General features: G+C 47.0%; 2 protein-coding genes across 2 annotated transcripts in view; one reads left to right on the top strand and one right to left on the bottom strand.

Annotated features, from left to right (window-relative positions):
• Positions 1-544: 544 nt before the first annotated feature.
• On the top strand, positions 545-2,178 carry MRPS34 (mitochondrial ribosomal protein S34; the record flags this gene model as incomplete). Its single annotated transcript, XM_082006841.1, has 3 exons — positions 545-862; positions 973-1,015; positions 1,901-2,178. The coding sequence occupies 3 exons, from the start codon at positions 545-547 to the stop codon at positions 2,176-2,178; spliced, it is 639 nt and encodes a 212-aa protein (XP_081862967.1).
• Positions 2,179-8,089: 5,911 nt separating this feature from the next.
• MAPK8IP3 (mitogen-activated protein kinase 8 interacting protein 3) overlaps positions 8,090-20,984 on the bottom strand; it is a gene marked incomplete at its 3' end in the record, with an annotated part of 77,830 nt that continues 64,935 nt past the window's right edge. Inside the window, exons 17-30 of the mRNA XM_082006801.1 lie at positions 20,607-20,768; positions 19,547-19,712; positions 18,901-19,086; positions 18,097-18,283; positions 16,483-16,605; positions 16,124-16,204; positions 15,511-15,578; positions 13,922-14,070; positions 12,887-13,058; positions 12,648-12,761; positions 11,188-11,226; positions 9,186-9,365; positions 8,774-8,917; positions 8,090-8,211 (exon numbers count right to left, since the gene is read on the bottom strand). Coding sequence (XP_081862927.1) covers positions 8,090-8,211; positions 8,774-8,917; positions 9,186-9,365; positions 11,188-11,226; positions 12,648-12,761; positions 12,887-13,058; positions 13,922-14,070; positions 15,511-15,578; positions 16,124-16,204; positions 16,483-16,605; positions 18,097-18,283; positions 18,901-19,086; positions 19,547-19,712; positions 20,607-20,768 — 1,893 coding nt within the window. The remainder of the gene's footprint in view (positions 8,212-8,773; positions 8,918-9,185; positions 9,366-11,187; positions 11,227-12,647; positions 12,762-12,886; positions 13,059-13,921; positions 14,071-15,510; positions 15,579-16,123; positions 16,205-16,482; positions 16,606-18,096; positions 18,284-18,900; positions 19,087-19,546; positions 19,713-20,606; positions 20,769-20,984) is intronic.

The following is a 20,984-nucleotide window of genomic DNA, read 5'->3' as shown; positions in this document are numbered from 1 at the left end:
TTTGGGCAGACCTTCAACATTGCTTTAATCTTCCTAAAACCCACCTGAGTGATTTACTCTCTGGCTTTGAAAGTTCCCTTCTCCAGGGCCTGAAATAGGTGAATCTGTTCAAATAGATTTTTCTTTCCCGAGCTTTCCGTTACTAAGATCCATCCCAACAACCGAACCGTGCTGAGCCAAAGAGACTGCCCAGCACGCTAGAGCGTCAGGGCGTTGCTCAGCTGACCCTTCCGGGGGCCCGGGTGACTCGCAGCACAACCAACAGCCAGAGGCCTGCCGGTGCCTCCGGACGGGTGTTGCCGGCAGGAGCGGGCAGGCCGAAGGGCAGCGGCAGCTGCTCCAGGAGCCGCTTCGGCCGCCCGCGGCGAGGGCCCCCCGGGCGGCTGGGCCGCGGCACACGCGTTCCGCCGCGCTACAACGTTCCGCCCCGCCACGGGCGCCAGGCGGGGCCGTTTCCGGGAGACACGGGAAGCAGCGGGCGGCGCGGCGCGGCGCGGTCCTAGTTGTGGTCCCGGTCGAGCGCTGCGCCTTGTCGGTCGGCGCCATGGCCCGTAAGAAGCTGCACCGGCCCATCGCTGCCATGGCCAAGAAGATCCGCGAGTACCGGGCGCTGAAGAACCGGCCGCGGGACTCGCAGCGCTTCGCCCTGGACTACGAGACCATGCGGCGGCCCCTGACGCAGAAGCGGCTGCCGGTGCGGGCCTGGGAGGACGTGCGAAACGAGAACCGGCTCTTCGCGCTGCTCTGCCGCCTACCGCGTTTCGGCGTGGGCCGCACCGTCACCCGCAAGTCCTGGCTGTGGGCGCACGACGAGCCCTGCTACTGGGTCATCACCAAGGTGAAGGCGGACTACACGGCCGAGGTAACCGCCGCCCCGCCCGGCGCCGTGAGGGACTGGGGGCGCCGGCCCGCAGACCCGCCCCCGCCGCCTCACCGCTGGCTGCCCTCAGCGGGTGCTTCTTTTCTTTGCAGAACATGGATCATGGAAGAGCCTGGGGCTACCTGACCTTCAGAGGTAAAACCGGCTTGTTTTCCCGCACACGAGGTCTGGAGAGAGCGTCTGCAGGCAGGGCCGGAGAGTAACGTGTGCGGGCAGCTATGGGAGGGTGGGAGAGCTGCAGGAAAACAGCCTTCCTACTTGGGAAACTTGGTTTTCTCAGATCTGCTAATCAGAACAGAAGTTCTCCCTTTCTTCAGTCCCAAATCCTGGTATCTAGCCCTCATGGAATGCATGTCTAAGGAACGTTGTGGGAGAGCCAGTGTAGGATGGCCATAGGGAAAGACAGTGCACTACCAGGGGATTAGATGAGGTGACACCTAACCTAGTTTTGAGACTTTGAGAACAAGACACGGAATGAGCACATGAGGGTTATTCCAGGTAAAGTTGTCAGTAAAACAGGAGTGATGGCAAGTAAACTTAGGTTACTGGGATTTTAAATTAACGCTTGGAGTCGAACAAGTGAATTTCCCTTTTTAAAGCTGCTTTATGTTAGGCATACAGTTGTCACTTTTAGAGTTTCTGAAACATTTCTCATTCAAAGGTTTTAAAGTTGATGGGTATTTTTAACGTTAAATTTCCCAGGGAGCTTTCATCAATGTAGAGAGAAATTACTCTCATTCCTTATCCATGGAAACAGAACCAGAGAGAGATAAAGTGACATTTTAAAATAAGAGAATTGGAATGACGTGCCTGTAGTCCTTTCAGCTTATTTCTGTTTTGATTTCCAAGGACAGAAGTGGGATCCCATAGTATAGCAGGGAAGATAGGGTCCAATCCTTTGAAACCTCCTTTACTATTGCCTGTTGTAGCATTTTTGATACCAGAGAGTCAACGCTTGCTGCATTTTCTGGAGTTTGTTGTCAGTAGTGTTGTCCACTGGTGTTCATCATCTTTTCTCAGGCAAAACAGAAGAAGAAGTGAGAGAGATCGACAAAGTCATGTACCATGACTGGCGTATGGTGCCCAGGCATGAGGAGGAGGCCTTCAGGAAATTCACCCCAGTGCCGGAGGAGACTCTTCGGTACCTTCCATACCCACCGCTGCTCCGAGCCATGATCCTTGCGCAGTGGCAGAAAGAGGGAAAACCAATCACAGAGGAGCCAATGATTGATCTGGAGAAGGTCATGGCCTCTCCCCATCAGGGTGCAAAGAAAAAAGCTACAGGGACACCAGTATAAAGACTTGTTCTATATCCTGAGCTTCCCATGTGCTCTCACTGTGTGTTAGAAGCATGTCACCTTACAGAGGGCCCCCTTGTCCACTGTGGTATGGTGTATCCAGGTTTCCTAGCTTTCTCCCAGCCCTGTACAGACACCTCATCTGAAAGGAAAGATGCAGATGCATTCAGACTTTTTTTCTGTAACTTTGGTCTCAGTCAGCAGAGGAACCTTCCTGGTCCCCTGTATAGCCTCTAAATGCATAGCTCCTGTCATCCAGCTACAATTCTTTTGAACACAATTTCCTTTACAGCCTGAAAATTAGGTTTTTAAGAACATTTTTCAGATAAATTGGGTCCTACGTAAATCACAGAAAAATGACTGGGAATATCATGTTATTTCACAGACCTGTGTACAAATGTACCTAACTAATAAAAATAAATGTTTTCTTATATCTATAGCACAGTTCTAAGAAAACTTGGGGGTTTTTTTCAGTGCATGGAGATCATCATGAGGTCCAAATGCAGAGCCATTAGCTTACCAAATACAGGCACAGCATCAGATTCCTCTTAAACGCTGCAGAATCATCTGGTTTACTTACATATGATGGCAATGAACAACATGGCAGGAACACGACTTTGGATACAAAGTTATCCATCTCTTATTCCCACAGATGGCTGTTGGGAGATAGAAGAAATCATTTTAATTCTGGTGATGCAAAGTGTACAGGATTGTCTCTTACTATTTGAAGCCAATCATAAATTACCACTTGTTCCAGTGCAGCATGTTGTGAACATTAAAACATGCAACTCCTTAGTGTGGTTCTTAACATTTAATTTCCTCTTCCAGTGGCTATGGATTCTGCTGCTGTGTCAGGAACTGTTGGAGGGTCTAGTCTGGGTGTGGGTGGAGGGGCCACAAGAGTTCTGGTCTGTAGTACTAAAGATTAGCTCGTTGCCGAAGTAGCTAGTGTAGTTCTTTTGTCTGCCGTAGTAGGTACTCAAGAGGTGCTGTTCCATTTGCTGCAGCATCCCAAAGTCACAAGTAGCCTGAAGGGATTTACTGCGAGAAAGCAAGGCCTGGAGTCTGTGCCTTGCCCAGTGTGCGTGGCAGGCCTGGATGAGGCAGAGGAACATGTGTCCCCCGCCACCAGGAAAAAGGCTGTCATCAGGCAGGAGCAAACGGATCGACATCAGCTACCTGGACTTCATGGGGTTCCTCACCAGAGGTTCCTGAGGGATTAAGCTGCTATACGATAAGAGGGAAGACTTTTCTCCTGGGTTAAAAGCTGGTCCTATGACAAGGCATGATGGCTGGGAAGAGCTGGGCTCTTGACCCCTGTCATGGCAGAAGTGCTGCAGGGCACATGCCAGGGCTGGTTCACTGGCTTCAGAAGCAATGGGAGAATCTAGGGGAGGGAAAATCCAGAGAGGTACTAAAGGCACAAACAGCTTGAGGCTGTGAGACTTCCCGCTGCAGCTGCCGTGGATGGAAAACAGCTTCTCTGGTTTCCATAGCCTCTGCTTCCAGGTGCTGGGCTGAGCTGCTGCCTGTCCTTACTGTGATTGAGGTGCTACTGAGCCAGCACACAAACCGAGGATGAGCAGGGTGGGACAGGAGGTGTAGATATGAGTTAGATGGGACGAATCCTCTGTCCTGCACAGCCAGGAGCTGAACACAACCCCAGCACAGGCAGTGCCCTCCCTGATGAGAGACAGGTTCACAGAGTCTGATGACAGTGGGCAGAGCCAAGTGCTGGTAACAGGGTCCACCAACAGCTCCAGACAAGGCAAGAGATGTCCCACAACCAGGGTCCATCCAGGGAGCGCAGCCAGGAGCAAAAGCAGATGGAGGTAATAGACCATAAGGCGTGGAATCATATAATGGTTTGAGTTGGAAGAGACCTTTGAAGATCATCTATTCCAAAACCAAAGTCCAAGGGGTCCACTGAGGAGCAGCTGAAGACAGGCACAGCTAGAGTGTACCTCAGGCAAACACTGAAGGCCCCAGCCAGTACTTAAATGAGGCTCCTGGGTCATGGATGGAGAGGGCCTGTGTATGGATGGTGGCCCATGTGGGGGCTGATCAGGACAATCATGGCCTGCTGGTGACCCCAGGGCCTTAACACTTCAGGGATTATTTTCACATAGAGCCCTGGGCAGCCCAAGAGCCTTGTCCGATGGTGAAGGTCCCCTTCTGGAAAGCTGTGCAGCCCCAGTTTGCCATGTTCAATGCCTTGAACATGCTGGGAGCTGTGCCGGGACTCTCAAACCTCTGTGTTAACCTCCTGGATCATTTAACAGCATGGGGGGTGGTTGTCTGAAGGATGACAGTAGTGAGCCCCTCCCTCAGCAACCAGGTTGGTGCCAGACATGGCTACACTTCATCCAGTGCCTTGCTCAAACTGCTCCTGGCTGTACTGGAGGGTGCAGCCCCAGGGGTGCGGGATGGATATCAGGGTCTATTTCCAAACCTCGTTGTTCAGGTGCTTGTATTAACCCAGGAGGCATTGCTGTTGTACATCACCCTGGCCAGCACGGGACTGCAGTGCAGGTGTTAGTCATGGAGGTGAGGCAGAAACCACTCGTGGTGTAAGGAGGTGGCTCCTTTGTTATTGCTATGTACAGCCCTTGAATTAATGCAGTTCATAATAAATATAATCGTGTCTAAGTGGTGCTGGGACTAAGAGGAACTCGCTTCCTGCAGTGCTGAATGTCACCGATTCCTATGGAACTTTGTGAAGTACCACCCTGTATTGACAGGGGACACCGGAAAATTGAGTGGTGAAAGCTGAGCCCAATGCGTTTACCCTGGCAGCTCACCTGACAGGGACACCACTAGGACAGCTGCAGCTAGCCAGGTGCTGAACGGTTGTCTTTTCCACCTTTTATTTCTGATGCTGGTAGAAGTTACAGATTGCTCCATGGCTTGCAGGACTAGCCCCTGAGTGAGCAGTCCACATCTCATTTCTTGCCACTAAATAGCTCAATGATGAACACTTGAGCTGCCATTCCCACCCTTTTAAGTGTCTTGCTGTTATTAAAGTCTGAGGAGAAATCCCAGTGCCTTTGTAAGAACAAGATGCCCTGCACTTGCTGATGTTAACACATTTATTACATACAGAACAGATATGGTTTGTTGTTTGATAGCACAGGGGACAAAGCATGGGAACGTATTCATACAGCAGTCTCTTTACAGAATGCCATCTTCAGATCAAATAGCGGAGTTTACAGGCCTTAAGACACTTTTTAAAATCCTTTTGTAACATACAAGATACTTTACATACATCACAGTGGAGATATGACAGGGAAGTGTGTTGAAGCCAGTCAGTTCTCACCTTGCTGCCCAGCAGCCACCAAACGCCATGGATGCTGACAGCAGAGGCTGGTTCTACTTAGCTGTAGCTGCCCCTCTTGGACATGTGCTTTTCTTGGAGGAAAACATGCTCTGAGCTGGAAAGGAACCTGTTGGTAGAGGCCCAAGACCATTTTCCTTATGTTGCCAGGGCCCAGTGGGTGACAGGAGACCAAGTACTGTCACTTCGACTGCTAAAACCAGATACAGAACAAACAGTAAGAGGTAAGACCGTTGCAATTCTGCATTTTCCTATGGAAGTCAATAGAGCTAAGGAACTGGGCCTACTAGGGCTTTCTTTTTTCCCTTCAATTAGCCCAAATTATGAAGTTTATCTGGCCCTAACTGATGAACCATTACATGTCTGTGGGATCTGTGGTCTAAATGTTATCTTGTTAATTTTAATGCACTCTTGTGTTGTGATCCAAAGAGCTCTTCCTAGCAGAAAGCATTTTGGGAAAGTGAACAAGAAGCCTGGCACGGTCAGCAGTGCCCTGGTGAAAGGTCCCTGCTGCACGTAAGTGTCAGCTCCAGGCATCCCTTAGCCAAATGCCAGCCACAGAGCCCAGTGTGCCAATGGCTGGAAGACACTGTCCAGCTGGTTTCATACCTTGGTGAAAACTGGTGCGGACGGGTGGGCACGTCACCAGCGCTGCCCACAGGCAGCGTGGGCACCACTGTGGCTCCGTACTTTGGTGGCTGAGGCCTCTGTTCTCCAAAGATGTCCTCTTGCCTCCTTGCAGGGGAAATGTATGCCCAAGCCTTTTCTGAACTGTGGATCCAAAAAGCATTTCAGTGCTGCTGCATCAGGACAGATGCCACATGTTAGAGCTTCCCCTGGGAATACTGCATCCCTGCAGCACACAAATAGCTTTAGACCACAGCCTGGTCTAAAGGCTGAGCAGCCTGGTCTGTGGCAACAAGCACAGAACACGGCTGGGAGCTTTCTGGGCACAAGGACATCCCTGTGAACCCCAGCGTGATACACAGCTCAGGGAAGAAACAAGATGACCACCAGGAGCTTCCAAATTCATTGCTAACAACTGCTACTCGCTCTAGTCCTACACATCCAGGAGAGAGTGTTCAAAGGAAATGGAACTTGTCCTTGTGGAGACAGGACTGTTTCCACTGTCAGAAAGGGAGGACAAACCATTGCCTCTACATCTGGAGCTGCCATGTTCTGCATCTGGAGCTCAAAACTGCCTTCCCTGGCCCCATTTCTTTGCTGCTTCTCTTGTAAGCAGGACACGCATTTGCAACTCCCCAGCACTGCTGACACAAGGAGGGCCATCAGAATTTTTCTCGGGGGTTGTCAATTCTTTTCAGGAGTCAGAAATTTCCAGCTTTTCACACTACTTAGTAACAAAGTCAGTCAGCTCACAATGTTAGGTAAAATAGGTCAGGAGATTTGGCCTCAATTCCTTTTTCTGTGTGACCTCAGGCGAGACGCAGCCTTTCTACACCTTGACTGCACCTACACAGTCTTTCCTAACCGACAGCCACAGCATGAAGGAAAACAGCCATCTCCTTCAGCAGTTTGCAGGATGGGGGCACAGCCTTATGAGTCAAGGTAATCTCAGTGTGTTAATGCAGAATTCACAGCAGATCAACATTATCTGCCCTCGCCTGTGTTTCAAAAGCCAACAAATGCTATGCAGAGATAGCTTTCTCCTGAATCTTTCAGAATTAACTCAAGAGTTCTTTTCTGACTGGCATTTTTGGAAGGGGGAGTTAAAAGCATTGCTGCCTTTTCTGCTCTTAAAAAAGCAAGGTTCTAGGACCCCTTTGTTACCACAATTTCCAAAGGTCCTGTGGCCTCCATGATCAAACACCCGTCTCCCATCTGAGGCTACCAACAATCCTCTCCAGACACACAGAGTCACCCAGCACACGACTGCTGAGACAACAGCAGCAGAGGAGGGAGACTTTCCATCTGCAAATATGGAGGATGCATTCCCCACAGTAATGGCACTGCTGCCTTTTCCAACCAAACACCAGCAGTGCTGCCCAAACCCTGACACTCCTTTCTGCTGAAGGTTCCCTAGACCTGGCTGCTCTCAGTCTGTAGGACATTATTCTGTGCTTAAGGGTGAATAAAGTGGAGAGTCCACTGGTAAAGTAGAAAGGATTTCTGCTAGGGTGCTGTAGAAGTTGTGATTCACCTTCACTGCTTTGGCGAGGGACGCCAGGGGGATGTACTACTTCTCATGCAGGTGGGAGTGAGGCAACCTGCCAGAGAACCTGTGCCACCACCCATCCAGCTGCCAGCTCCAGAGTGCTGGGCAAAGGCTTTGGACAGTTCTAGCTCCAAGCTTCACTTCATCAATGCACTGCCATTTCTCTCCTTGTAGATTCCAGCTCCAGAGTAGAACAATAATCCAACCACGCAGAAAGCGCACAGGCCCAAGATGAAAGCTGCAAGTTCAGAGGTTAGAAAGGGGTCACAGTCCGAGGCAGGAGCCGTTGCAGTTGTCTGGGGTCGGTTTCCAGCAGTAGGTATAATGCAGGCGTTCTGTATGTACATCTTGGCATTCAGGCGGGAGGAGGGACACTTACATTGGTGGGAAAGGAGAAATTCTCACTCAGGGATATATGATACCTGCCACACAATAATGTGGCTCCTTTCAGCCTTGGAAAGTACTGGCTTCACCTGGGTGGCATCTCCTGCATTCTCGTCTGTCTCATCATCTTCTCCATCCCCTGAACAGAGAAAACAGAGAGTAAAAAAGGCAAGAAAGAAAATCCCAAATTGCACTGCCCTGGAATACTTCCAAAGAGGCTAATATTGCTGCTACGGTCTCAGTAGTCTGACAACAGACAGCATGATCTGAGAACTTCCTTTATGCCTGGAGTACATTTATAGCAACATGGTGCTTTTCTGAAGCAGGACTGTATGGATGGAACAAACCATGACCAGCAGTAGGGAAAACTACCCTTCCTTTTGGGAAAGCCAATGTTTACAACACAGAATGCCCTCGAGCAGCACAGGTGACCACAGTGGGACAGCAATGTTTGGAACCAGTGGCACAGATGGTTTTACTCTTTTCAGGGCCATTAACACAGACTTTGTGGCACGGCAGGCAGGGGCAGGGTTTGGCAACCTTGTGCTAAGCAGGCAAAATGCTTGCTATCTGCCCTCACAGCCAGAGCCAGGAGAAACAGAGAGCACTGCTTTTCATATTTCGCTCCCCACAGCAGTGATCCCTCTGCCATGGCCCTGCACCCTTTCCTGTTCTAGATGCCTCCCACCACAGGCGCTCACCAATCCGGAAATCGATGTATCCCTCTCCTCCGCTCAGCACCAGGACGTTCTTCAGTTTCTGCCCCTCAGTCTCTGTGGCCGCTGTGCTAGGGTTCTCCGAAGGGCTGTCCAACACACTCCCATTCAAGGTTGCTAGGACATTTCCTGGGAGAGAACAGAGGTGCTGTCAGTGCCTCTGCTTCAGCCCCCATGCAGTTCACGCACATAAACACACACACATAGCTGGGCAGGCCAATTCCTCCTGCTGGTGAAATCTGGAAGTCACTGCAGTTTAAACTACTGGTGTCTGAACCACAGTGATCTGCAAGCACTAGAAATGGCATGGACAGCTGTCTGCTGCAGATCAGCTCAAGCTCCTGCCACAGAATGTATGGCGGGACAAGACACAAGGAAGGGCTGTGCTCAGCCTTACCAGGCACAGAGACGAAGAACTTGACAGCATCACGGTGGCCGTGGAAACAGAGCTGTGCCTGAGCCATGGAGCAGTAGGGAATGAAACTGCTGGCAGATTTGTCACTGTTGTCATCACCGTACACGTGGATGACCCCACCAGAGCGGCTGCCCTCTCCAGAGGTTGGTGAGGTCTTGTTGGCTGGGGACAGGGAGGAGGAATATTATCAGCAATGGCTTTGAGTCCCATTTACAGAAGGGACTCGACCAAAGAGAAAACTCATGATCCACGAAGAAAAACCTTTAAAGGCACAGGTCTCTTTAAAGGTCTTGTGTAAAGGATGTGATGGAGGAGACCACACTAGACTATACAGTCCCTCTCAGGTTGGTAACAATCCACTCATAACAAACTACATTTTCTCATCAAATCTAGTATTCGGCTACTAACGAGGCACACATCCCTGGAGGTGCTGGGCAAGAGTGACCCTAGGGCAAGCTACACAAGGTCTCTGAGGTGTCCCAGTGAAGGCCTCTTCACCAGCAGCAACCCTGTCCAGCCTCCACATATGACCTACAGTCCTAGATCAACCTTGATCTTTTGTACCCGACAGCATATTCAAAGATGTCCACTGTACCCATGACACATTAAGGGCACCTGGAGAAGAATTACTCCTATTTTCTGGATTGGTGAAATTGCTCAGTTTCCAAGTTAAGTCTTGCTCATCCCAAGCCGTGACCACACCGGCTGCTGAAAGCAGTCTCTGGGTCTGGTGAAGGTCTTTCAGCCCAGTAAATGTCACAACAGTAGAGTGACATTAGTCCTTCCTTAGTCCTTGATTTAGCTGTGATACCAGAATACCAGCTACTCAAGCAGTGAACATCTGAAGGATGTACAGCATTCACAGCTTCCAAGGATTTCAAGGTGCGCTCAGGGGCCTGCATCCTTCATGTCCATGCTCTGAGAACATGACTGTTTCTACTCACCAAGGAACAGAGACCAATGCTCAGAGCTCAGGATGGGAAATGCTTTCCTTCCACATGCACCCACATCAGTAAAACAGAAACAGTACTAAAATCAGAAGGCTTTCATTTTCTGTGAGAGAACTCAATTGCTTGCTTAATTATCTGCAGTTCTGTATTTTGGCTTGGGCTGGATTTCAATTATTAAGTGACTTGGACAAAGGAGACTTTTACCTATCAGGCTCAAGCCAGGATGGTGAGACAAGTACAAATATCTTGACGGAAGAATGCGAATCAGTGTGCACAGGGGGAAGATCCCCAGAATGAAGGCTCTCTGAACCTCTGTACTTTGGTTTGCCGTGAGCAGCTACAACTGGATGAGCTCATCCGATTGACAGACGGGGCTGGTACTAGCACTTCTTCTTGCTTGCTACCTGGCTTCTTACTGCAACCAATATCAGATGCCTCAAAAGGAGGAGACTGGACAGTCACAAAAATGTCTTACAACGAGAAATAACCCACTCATTTCTGACCCTGAAAAGGCTAAGGAAGCATTAATTTGAACTCAGACCCTGTCTTAACTGGTACAAACCCAAACAATTCTTAATTTTTTTCAAAGCACCCTCTGGTTACAAGTCTTGGTTGATTACTTGCAGCTGGCAGGTGCTGCAGCACCTGCTGCCATTGGCCTGGAACTGATGAGAATCATCCTTGGAAAACCAAGGATGACCATGAAAGACCTTGGAAGAATAGTCTATTCCTGGTTTTCCTGGAACTCTCTGACTGAATGAACCTTTACAGTCCCCATCTCGAATAAACTACTCAACACAAAAAAATCAGAGGGATGGCTGATGAGATCGATGAAAATGTTTTTAGCCATGGGAAATGTGGATATTGACATTACTGTCTCTGGTCACTTTTCTCAGACGCAACTTAAAATGAAAGAGTGATGGGGAAGATGGATTGAGAGAGCTGAATGGCAGGATGGAAGGGTGGGAAAGTGACTGCAAAGGTAGATAGGTGCAAAAGGAGTGAAAGCTGAAGGAAGGAGGCAATGGACTTACCCCGGAGCCCAAGGAGTTGGCCTCGGTGGAGGACTACAGCTAGGCACAGGCAAGGAGTGGGAACACAGAGGGGCACAGGAAGAGACAGGCAGGACGGGAGAGAAGAAAAAGGTGATTACTGGGAGAAAATTCAGGGAGCAACAGAAATTTATAAAACCTAGAGAAACTGCAACAGGAGCTACAGGCTTGGATCAGTTTATACCAACACTGTTCTTGCTCACTTTGCTCTAATTTTACACAGACAAATGTAATATCTGAGGTGGGAGAGGGACCATGGTCACAAGGATCCATTGCTAAAGTTTCTAGTGAGACCTTACTGCTTACCTCATTTTTACAGAAACACCAAAAGATAATGCAACTGGTTTACAGCAGGGAACAAGCTTAACTCGGAATTAGGACAGCAGCCCTAAGAAAGAACGGACTTTAAAACAGGGATTCAGAAATGAGACCAAGATTGCAATGTGGAAAGACGACCGTGTCACTGGCTTCCTGCTGTCAGCCCCGGGCATATCCAGCTCCCCTAGCCTTACAGGAGACCATCTCAGCCCTGACTTCCAGGAGGATTACAACAGGTTTGCCCCTTGAAGAGCCACTTGCTTCTCAGCTTTCCTGCGAGCAGTGGTGAGAAAATGTAAATTTGGCTGCTTTCTGTTGAAACAATTCCAATCAGCTTCAAATGCTACTCCCCCCTTATAATCTTGAACAGACCTTCAAAATAAGATGCTGACTGGCAGGTACAGAACAGGATTACTAAGAACTTCAACTAAACTTCCAGCTCTGGAGAAGCACCTATTAACTACTACTGCTGGGTCTCCTCACTAGGTTGGATTTGGCACAGAATACTGCTTTCTACTGGTTTGATAAAGCTGAGCCCTAATTTGAGTAAAGGAAGCTTTTCTAAGGTCGTTTTCTGGTAAATACCATTACGGACACGTTTAGATGTCTATGCCAAAAAAAAATTTCCAGGGAGATCTTCCTGGTGACTTCTCATGCCATGGCCTCCTACTGGCAACTTACTATAATTCCCAAAGCTTTGTTTCTCCTGCTTTCCAGTAGCTACAGAATCAGTTCACATCAGCCTGTTATGTCAAGGTCACACTCAAAAAAGATGACTGTACGGATGATAGATATGTCATTGGTCCCCCAAGAAGGAAATGGCTTCCAACTGAACTAAAAGGGACAGTAACAAATACCTATTTGGTTTTAAACAGGTTAAATCCATTCAACCGAAGACTTAATTCCTTAATAAGAAAAGAGTTAATCCAAGTTCAGAGTTGCTCATACTCAGAGCCCTTCTCTCTGAACAGTGCTATGATCAAAGGTATGTCAGGTTCAGAGTAAAAATGTCTGGAAAGCATTAGCCTGACAGAGCCATCTGCCATGCTGCACAAATAACATGCAAAAGTGTTTTTTGTTTTAGGGGAGGTAATGTGTAAGTATCTCAAATAAATGTTACTTACTCTCAGTCAAAGGAATGGAGATGACGACACCATTCCCTGTCCCCACCCAGAGACGGTTGCCAGCAATGAGCAGGGCTGTAATCCGCACGAACGAGAAGCCCAGCTTTCCAGTGCCTAGTAAACATGCATAAGAATTGGAGAGTCAGTTATGACTTTGGGCAAGGTCTGCTAATGAGTTTTGATTTCTCTCCGATCACAGTAGGCAACAGATCACTTAATGACAGTCCCTACTGCCTTACCTAGCATCTTGCTGACATAAGGCTCAATGTCAACATCTTGCAGATGTTGATGGCTGTGGGCATGGTAAAGCCTCAAAGTGGAGTCCAGGCGGATAGAAACCCATACTCCATCTCCAATCCATGCCAGCTGTCGCACTTGACTCTCCCGCCGAGGGTGGGCATCAAAGGATTTCTGAAATGCCAAATAAGTGGACCAATGTGAGTTCACAAAAGGTTTGCAATTATCTACATATATACTCCATTTTCCTGAACTGAGATCACTTGTTTGAGTTTCAAAGGTCTTGACGAAAATGTGTTAATGCCAGCTGACCTCAGAAGTTTACTACAGTATACAGAAAATCCCTCACTTGAAATGATGAATTGTATAGCAGCTCTGCAGAGATTATCGTCTTTGCAGACCACTTCAGGAGCAAGAACATTTAGAAACCAACAGCTTTCAATGTGCTTGGTAGAAAAGGAAAAGACACAACTCCAGTATAAATTCCAAGGATCAAACTGCTTTGGCTCACTGGTGTGAACTTCATATTCAGCACTTTTCCCTTTGAATATAATTATTCCAAGCACTGTCAAACAGGTTTGTACCAACACCATTGTACTGAACTTCAACAAAAAGGCTCTAAGTGTCACTTTTTTCTTAGGCAAGTGGGATCACTGGGGCTTGCTAACTGTACTCTTCCTTTGTGCCACAATGCCTACAAGATGGAGAAGTCTTAGACCATATATGAAAGGTAGCTGTAAAGCACACACGTACATTTGTACAGTACATGGCCTCATAGATTCACTAGTAAAGACAAAGAAAGTGCTCAATTTAGACTTATCTAAAGATTTAATCTCTGCAAAGGGAGAAAGGAATAAATACCTGCCCTGGCTGATCAGGTCATAACATGACCCAGATTGACTGTTTGGGTCCTACAATCAGCATGACTGATTTGGTCATTCAAGGTTCTGCATTTCCATACACTGCAGCAGAACACAGCTATAAGAATAAACACAACACAAGCATGTGCATGCATATATGCACATTTCCTCTCTTACCTCAATCTGCATTGTCTTAGGCTGGATAACATGGATTTTGTTCTTGTAGCCACACCAGACTCTATCATACACAACAGCCATGCAGCGGATGGAATGGTGAGTGTGACCGAGGTCCATTAGGTGGTAATTACTGAGATCCCACTGACCATCTAAGGTGAAAAACAAGTGTGGAAAGGTGCAACTCCTTCATGACATGTCAGTATACAACAGAATCATCTACGTTTCCCTGTATATCTAGGTATACAGGCTTAGCTAATACTCAAAATGTTCATTTTGCATATGTCTCTCAACTTCCCATGAATCCACAATACTACTTCAGGCATAGCCTTATACTTACAAAACACATGTCAATAAAGTTTAGTTTGGTGGGCTGAATGCTCTCCAAATCAGGCTAATTTAAACATCCTTTTATTGTAATGAAGTGAACAGGCTTCTCTAACAAGTACAACAAAAACAGCAGGGGAGGAAAAAAGACAGCCTAAAAAGACTATGCAAAAACTTAAAAGGAAATGGACCTTGTGGTGAGGCTTCCTCATATCACAGACAGACAACATAATTTCCCTAAAGTATCAAATCCAGGCTTAAGGAATCAATCTCCCTTCTCTCATGCTTATTTTCTAACTAACCAGGCAGATACTGTGTCCTTCACAGAGAGGTGGCCTCTGTGTCATGAAGCGTTATCCTATTTCTGATAGGAACAATTTTTGTGTGTCACTAGTCAGGCTTGAACTCATGACAAAGGCTGAATCAAAATTTATATTGCACAAAACCAGAAATCTCTATATTTCAGCTTGCTGGATAAACTGCTACTCAGTGAATAACTATGTTCTTAAAATGCAAACATTAGTCACAGTTCACAAATTCCCATGCACTTTCAGGTATGAACACAGCTCACAAACTGCTCAAGTCATAGGGAAACAAAAACTACAACAGTAAAGAGGACAAAAAATACAGAATTCAAAAAATACCTCGAAATTACAAGATTAAGGCACATCAGATTACCCAGACATCTCTTTTTTGCAACAACAAAAACTGACCAAGTATAATGAAAAGGCTTCTTTTGTTTGGGATTTCCAGCCTTCCAGAGAATCCCAGCTCTGCCTTCTGTGTATGCAGTGATCAGTTCCACTACTTATACAGAGTCAAACTTCTTTGGGAAGCAGCAGGCCTATTTGCAACTGCACAGATGATCTGCTCCAGTGCAGTCTGTGTGGAGTTCCCTGTGCATGCCCTGTTACAGCTGATTTGTCAATGCACAGTTACACCGATATGGCCCAAATGCATTGAAGTTACCAAGCATGCCTCAAACAACTGTACAGCATACGTATTCCTAGAAGTGTTGCATTCAGTCCACGTGTGCTACACAGAACATATACACATAGTTTTGTTCAGAAAAGCTCAGGAAATGGTGTTAAAGTATGCCTTAGATGTTTTAGGATAAGGATTAGATGTGTGTAATAGCTACGCATTTTAACCACGTGTTTGTATTCCGGCAAGCCAGCACCTTTCCTTCTCAATCCAGAACAGCATTTAATCCACTGCCACACTTTCAGCCAAGTTTCATTTTCTCTTATTACATTGATTCTTACCTTCTCCCCTGTGGAATATGGCTAGTGTTCCATCTGCCAGAGCAACAAGAACCCTCCCTTTCACATGCCTGAAATCACAGAAAGGTAAATATTTTGAAAAATTTGTAGAAGTAAGGGACTAACAAATCCTTTCCGACATCATGCACACCATCTTTATGTCGTCTCTACAGCTCCCATTCAGCTTACCACTTGCAGGAACATCCTGCAAGGGCCAAGGGTCATACCTCTTATCTCTGTTGTTGTAAGATCATCCATAAATTTCCTGTTGAGGTTAACTTCTCCTTCACACTACAAACTCCATCAATTTCAACAAATTCCACGTGATTTACAACCCAGTGAAATTTTGCCTTTCTCCTCCCCACTTATTTCCTCCTGATACTGCTAACCTCATTTAGTACCTTATTCACTGAATTGGGTCAGGTCTGCAGTTGAGTAGGAAAATGGCTCAGTATGAGGCTTTCCAATAACAAAAACCTTGGGAAACATTCCTCACAAACCAATGTACTTAGAAGAGCAAAGAAAAAGATGACTGACAAAGAGCTGCTAGCCCCATCTAAAATATCACTTAGGCACTGAACCTTCTCCTTCAGCGTCACTTGGCATGCACACTTACACTAGACTCAGTACAGAGTCCTTGAGCTTTATGGAGTGCAGACACTTCTTCCAGTTGGATACAGCCGAGTGCACATAAAGCCTGTAAGAAAGGACAAACCAGGGAGGGTTAGCAGCAAGGCCCCACACCTTGAGCCTGACTAGGTTTGAGTGTTTTCTTCTGGTAGGAAAGGTGGAGGTTAGGTAAGAAAATGAGGTTAAATCCCTGTGCCTATGATGAGCTGAGAGCTCAGAACAACAGTGAGCAATGAAAACGTACTCCAGAAACAAGAAGTGAACTAAAGGTGTGAGGACATGAAAAGTGGAGCCCAGAGGATAATAGAGGTGACAGAGAGATCTGCCAGCCCAAGGGAAACCTACCAGCCGTTCTGCGCTCCCAGCCACATGGTGGGGGCAGCACTGGTGCAAGTCCCAGCAGCATCCCCATTCAACTCCTGATCTGGCAGCGTCGTGCTTGACTCTGTCTTCAGCTGCCCATTCTCCCTGAAGAGGCAAAAGAACATTGTTAGAGGCCTTAGTAGCAGCAACGCACAGAATGCCTATCTACGCTCACAAGTCTGGCATTCACAAGCATGTAAGGGCACTTGTATACACAAATCACTTCCTTCTCTTCAGTGTTTTTTAATTGCTTGACTCCTGAATCTGCAATTTGCAAAACTTCCTTTCTTCCTCATTAGTACAAATATAAAGTACTTCAAATGTATAGAACTTAACTTAGTGTTTGGCAGTACTATTATATAAACAGTATTTTCTCTGTTCATTTCCAACTTCAACAGAAACAACTTATATCAACTTGGTCATATAGGAACAATTTCTCTCCAAGATTTACACCTTGCTCCTTAGGCCATCACATCAGACTCAACTGTCTTAAGAATTTTTGGGTGGTGAATATGCTTTCTTCATTATCTTTACAGCACATTAGAGGTACTACTAGAATAAATCAATCATCATTTTTACACATGAATCAATAAGCTCCTCCAGTGGGAACATTAACTGTAGAATCACGGAATCATAGAACAGTTTGGGTTGGAAGGGACCTTTCAAGGCCATCTAGTCCAACCCCCTGCAGTGAGCAGGGACATCTTCAACTAGACCAGGGTGCTTAGAGCCCCGTCCAACCTGACCTGGGATGTTTCCAAGGATGGGGCATCTACCACCTCTCCGGGCAACCTCAGACAGGGTTTCACCACCCTCACTGGGAAAAATTTCTTCCTTATACCTAGTCTAAACCTACCCTCTTTTAGTTTAAAACCTTGTCCTGTCGCTACAGGCCCTGCTAAAAAGTCTGCCCACATCTTTCTTATAAGCCCCCTTTAAGTCCTGGCAGGCTGCAGTAAGGTCTCCCTGGAGCCTTCTCTGCTCCAGGCTGAGCCCCCCCAGCTCTCCCAGCCTGTCCTCCCAGCAGAGCTGTTCCAGCCCTCGGATCATTGCTGGGGCTTCCTCTGGCCCTGCTTCAGCAGGTCCATGTCTCTCCTGTGCTGAGGGCGCCAGAGCTGGATATAGCACTGCAGGGGGGTCTCCCTAAAGCAGGGCAGAGGGGCAGAATCCCCTCCCTCGCCCTGCTGGCCACGCTGCTTTGGGGGCAGCCCAGGACACAGTTGGCCTTCTGGGCTGCGAGCGCACATTGCCGGCTCATGTCCAGCTTTTCACTCACCAGTACCCTCAAGTCCTTCTCAGACTTTGTCCCAGTACATGTACTTTGGAAGATCTGCCTTAGCAGCAGGTCTAAATTCATACTGAGAGATCAAATATCTGCACTTAAACAGCTGAGACAGTCTGCTGCAGGCTAAACCATGTTTATTTTAATTTCATTTCTTTCTCTCCCTATCACCCCATCTGTAATACTTATTTGGGCAGAGAACAGAAAAAAGTTTGACATTTTATCAGAAGATTGGGCTGGTTATCATATCAAAAAGCTTATGACAACAGAGCTGATAAATAACTGAAATGGCACTCTGGCCCTAGGCTGCCTACCCGTTCTGCCTAATAGGTGCCTGTGCAGGGACTGGATCTGTAAACACATGCTCCGTGAGGGGCCCAGGCCGGGCCTGAGCAGGCTCTGCCTCGCTTGTACCATTCTCTGGTACCTCCGTAGCTTCTGTTGCCTCCTCAGTAGACTGGGACTGGTTGATCTTCCCATTGCAGACAGTAGCCACCTCACCTAAAAGACAAAGAACAAGTGTGAGACATATTGGAGAAGGAGCTGGTAAGTTAGCTATACAGAAATCAGGCTGTTAATTTTTTAATTTGTCCTTCCTTGCCAAATTCAGTCAAGTCCTGAGCCTGCATCCCAGTCAGCAGCTCACGCAGTGCTCTCTGTGATGGGGAACAGAGGCCATTTTAAAGTGAGGCACAATCTGTGACTAGCAAAACGTGAGAAGTTCTCCAGGGCTGCCCACTGCAGTATGGAGTCAGCAAGGGCATCACCATAGTTTTCATATGGGCTTAACTGACTTCACAAGAAGACATGGTTCAGCAGAGAAAGCAATGAGAACAGATGCAATTGTAGCAGGTCAAACATTATCACCTGTCCAAAATACTCTATATAACTGCTATACAACCCCACAACCAGGCTGCAGGATGTGGATCACTCCGAGAGAAAAAGAGGGCTCCAAAGAGCCCAAAAAGGCCTTTGGTCTTCCTGTACCACATTAAGAAACTTCTTGAGGCCTCTAAAGTAGTTAACTCAGGGATAGGAGGATGCAGCTGTAGGACCATAAGCTCATATGGGACTAGCTATAATTGGGCTGCCATTTAGTTTTATGTTCCAAAACTCACTCTGTCCTTTGTCCAGCACAGGTGTGTCACCACGCGAGGAACAGTTGCTTCGTGGCACATTGCAGCGGGTTGCACAGCCCACCAGAGTGATTCCTGCCAAGACACCATCTGTTCCAGATGACTCTTCAGGATTTACATCTCCCTCCAGAAAGATCTCGCCTGGAGGATAATCACTCTCACTGGCTGCTGAAGGGCAAAGAACAGATTCTCCCATAAATCTAGCTGTCACTCCTAATTTAAATGTAGCAGTACGCCTGAAGTAACCATACGGATGAAAGATGCTGACCCTCAGGGTTCAATATCCTGGGGAGGCACCACAGCACCTGTCAACATCATGGCGAATCCCCTTATCCCTAGCATCAACATCCAGACCAGCTACAAAGCCCTCCTAGATCTGGGCAAGGCTCACTCTTGCTCCCAAGAACCATCCTTTACAGGCCAAAGGAATGACTTACTAAACATTCAACAGTGCGGGATCGCCACAGAAAGGTCCTGCAAGAAGGCAAGATCTGAGTTATGGTTTTGAGGGACAATTACAGAACGCAGCAGGGTCCAAGGGTTAGTTCTGAAGTGAGGACGCTACATTTGTCACTCAGTGGAGCAGGTGACCCTGTGCAGATCACAGCCAGTGCCTGGGCCCACTTACCAGGGATGCTGGAGATGCAGAGCACATGAGCATTGCAGACAGTGAACTGGTCCACCACTGTGCCAGGCTGATTGGCATCAATAATTACAACTTTACTCGTTGATAGCGTACTAGTGAGGATCCAGACACGACTGGATGTGGCATCCATTTCATGGAGCTCCTTTGCCTTCAGGAGAGCAGACACACGAGCAGAATCAGTGTTCCTCTCAGATCAGAGTGAGCGTATTAGCTGCCTGGCAACATCTACACATGCAAATACCACAATGCTGACTTCAAAGAAAGCCAAGTCTCTTCCTAGCTGATGCAAATAAACAATATGAGCTATGTAAATTTCATTCATGTTGCCACACTAGTATCTGGAACACTGGCCAAAGAGCCTATCTGGCTCCTTAGGGCAAGAGGAGTTTGGCCATTAATTTCTCTTCTGAGATGTGTGACTAATGTATCACTGAACATTCACTTTAGACAGAATACCATGGAGCTGGGATGCACTCAACCTACCAGCTTATGCAACCTGATCTCGGAAGACTATAGGGCAGCAGTGCAAGACAGTTGTGTAAGACAGCTGTGGAAAAAAACCCCACAAGCCAGAAAGGATAAAATGTTGTATTATTATCTGCAAATTACAGCTTGGTCCTTTAAAAAAACACACTTAAGACCATTAAAAAACAGAGCTGGAATAAATCTCAAGAGCTTCAACTCCTGAACCAAATGGACTCATGGATTCTTCTATGTCTGTGTTCTTTTTTAAAAAGCTTTGTCTGATCTTCCTAGCAACCTCATCAAGCACTTAATTACCCTTATTATTAGGATTTTTTTCAAAATTCCAAACATTTCAAAAGCAGAAATTGGAAAATTTTATCCTGGATTATTTATCCCAAATCACACAGAAAGTTACTGAACAGCCAGAACACCACAATCCTGCCCCACAAGATGATGCCTCAGAAGTACAAGTTGGAGCATTATCTAGCATAGTACAAAGGTTTTGAGAGAAGGGGCATGTCAGGGATAGAATGAGGAAAAACACTGGAAGGAAAAAAAATCCATTTTCTTTTCTGACCTTTTTCTTTTCAGGAGATGTATGGTTACTTTTGTTGTTCTCGCCTTCCACTTCCCTATCACAGGTGAGGGGATCACGTCCAGGATCCAATTTCTGCCCATTCCCAGGCTCCTGCTCCAAAGGTCTCCATCCCGTTAGATTGACTCCAGCTGCACACCACAACTAAGTAACAGAAACAGGAATCTTAAACTAAGAATTCTGGAGGGTCCAGGGTCTCTTTAAATTCAGGCACCTTTGTAGAGAACTGTGGACACATGTCAAACACCTAACATATTTAGTTGGAAACAACAGACCTTATCGATTTCTACTAGAAGACATAGTCAGATTTGATGGAAGTAAGATAAACGTTCTCTGTAATCTATTGAAAATCACTGATTT

This window comes from Phaethon aethereus, assembly GCF_964289735.1.
Source record: "Phaethon aethereus genome assembly, chromosome: 15".
Classification (NCBI taxonomy): domain Eukaryota; kingdom Metazoa; phylum Chordata; class Aves; order Phaethontiformes; family Phaethontidae; genus Phaethon; species Phaethon aethereus.
Note: the sequence above shows the minus strand (reverse complement) of the source record. Positions and strands in the feature narration are given on the sequence as shown.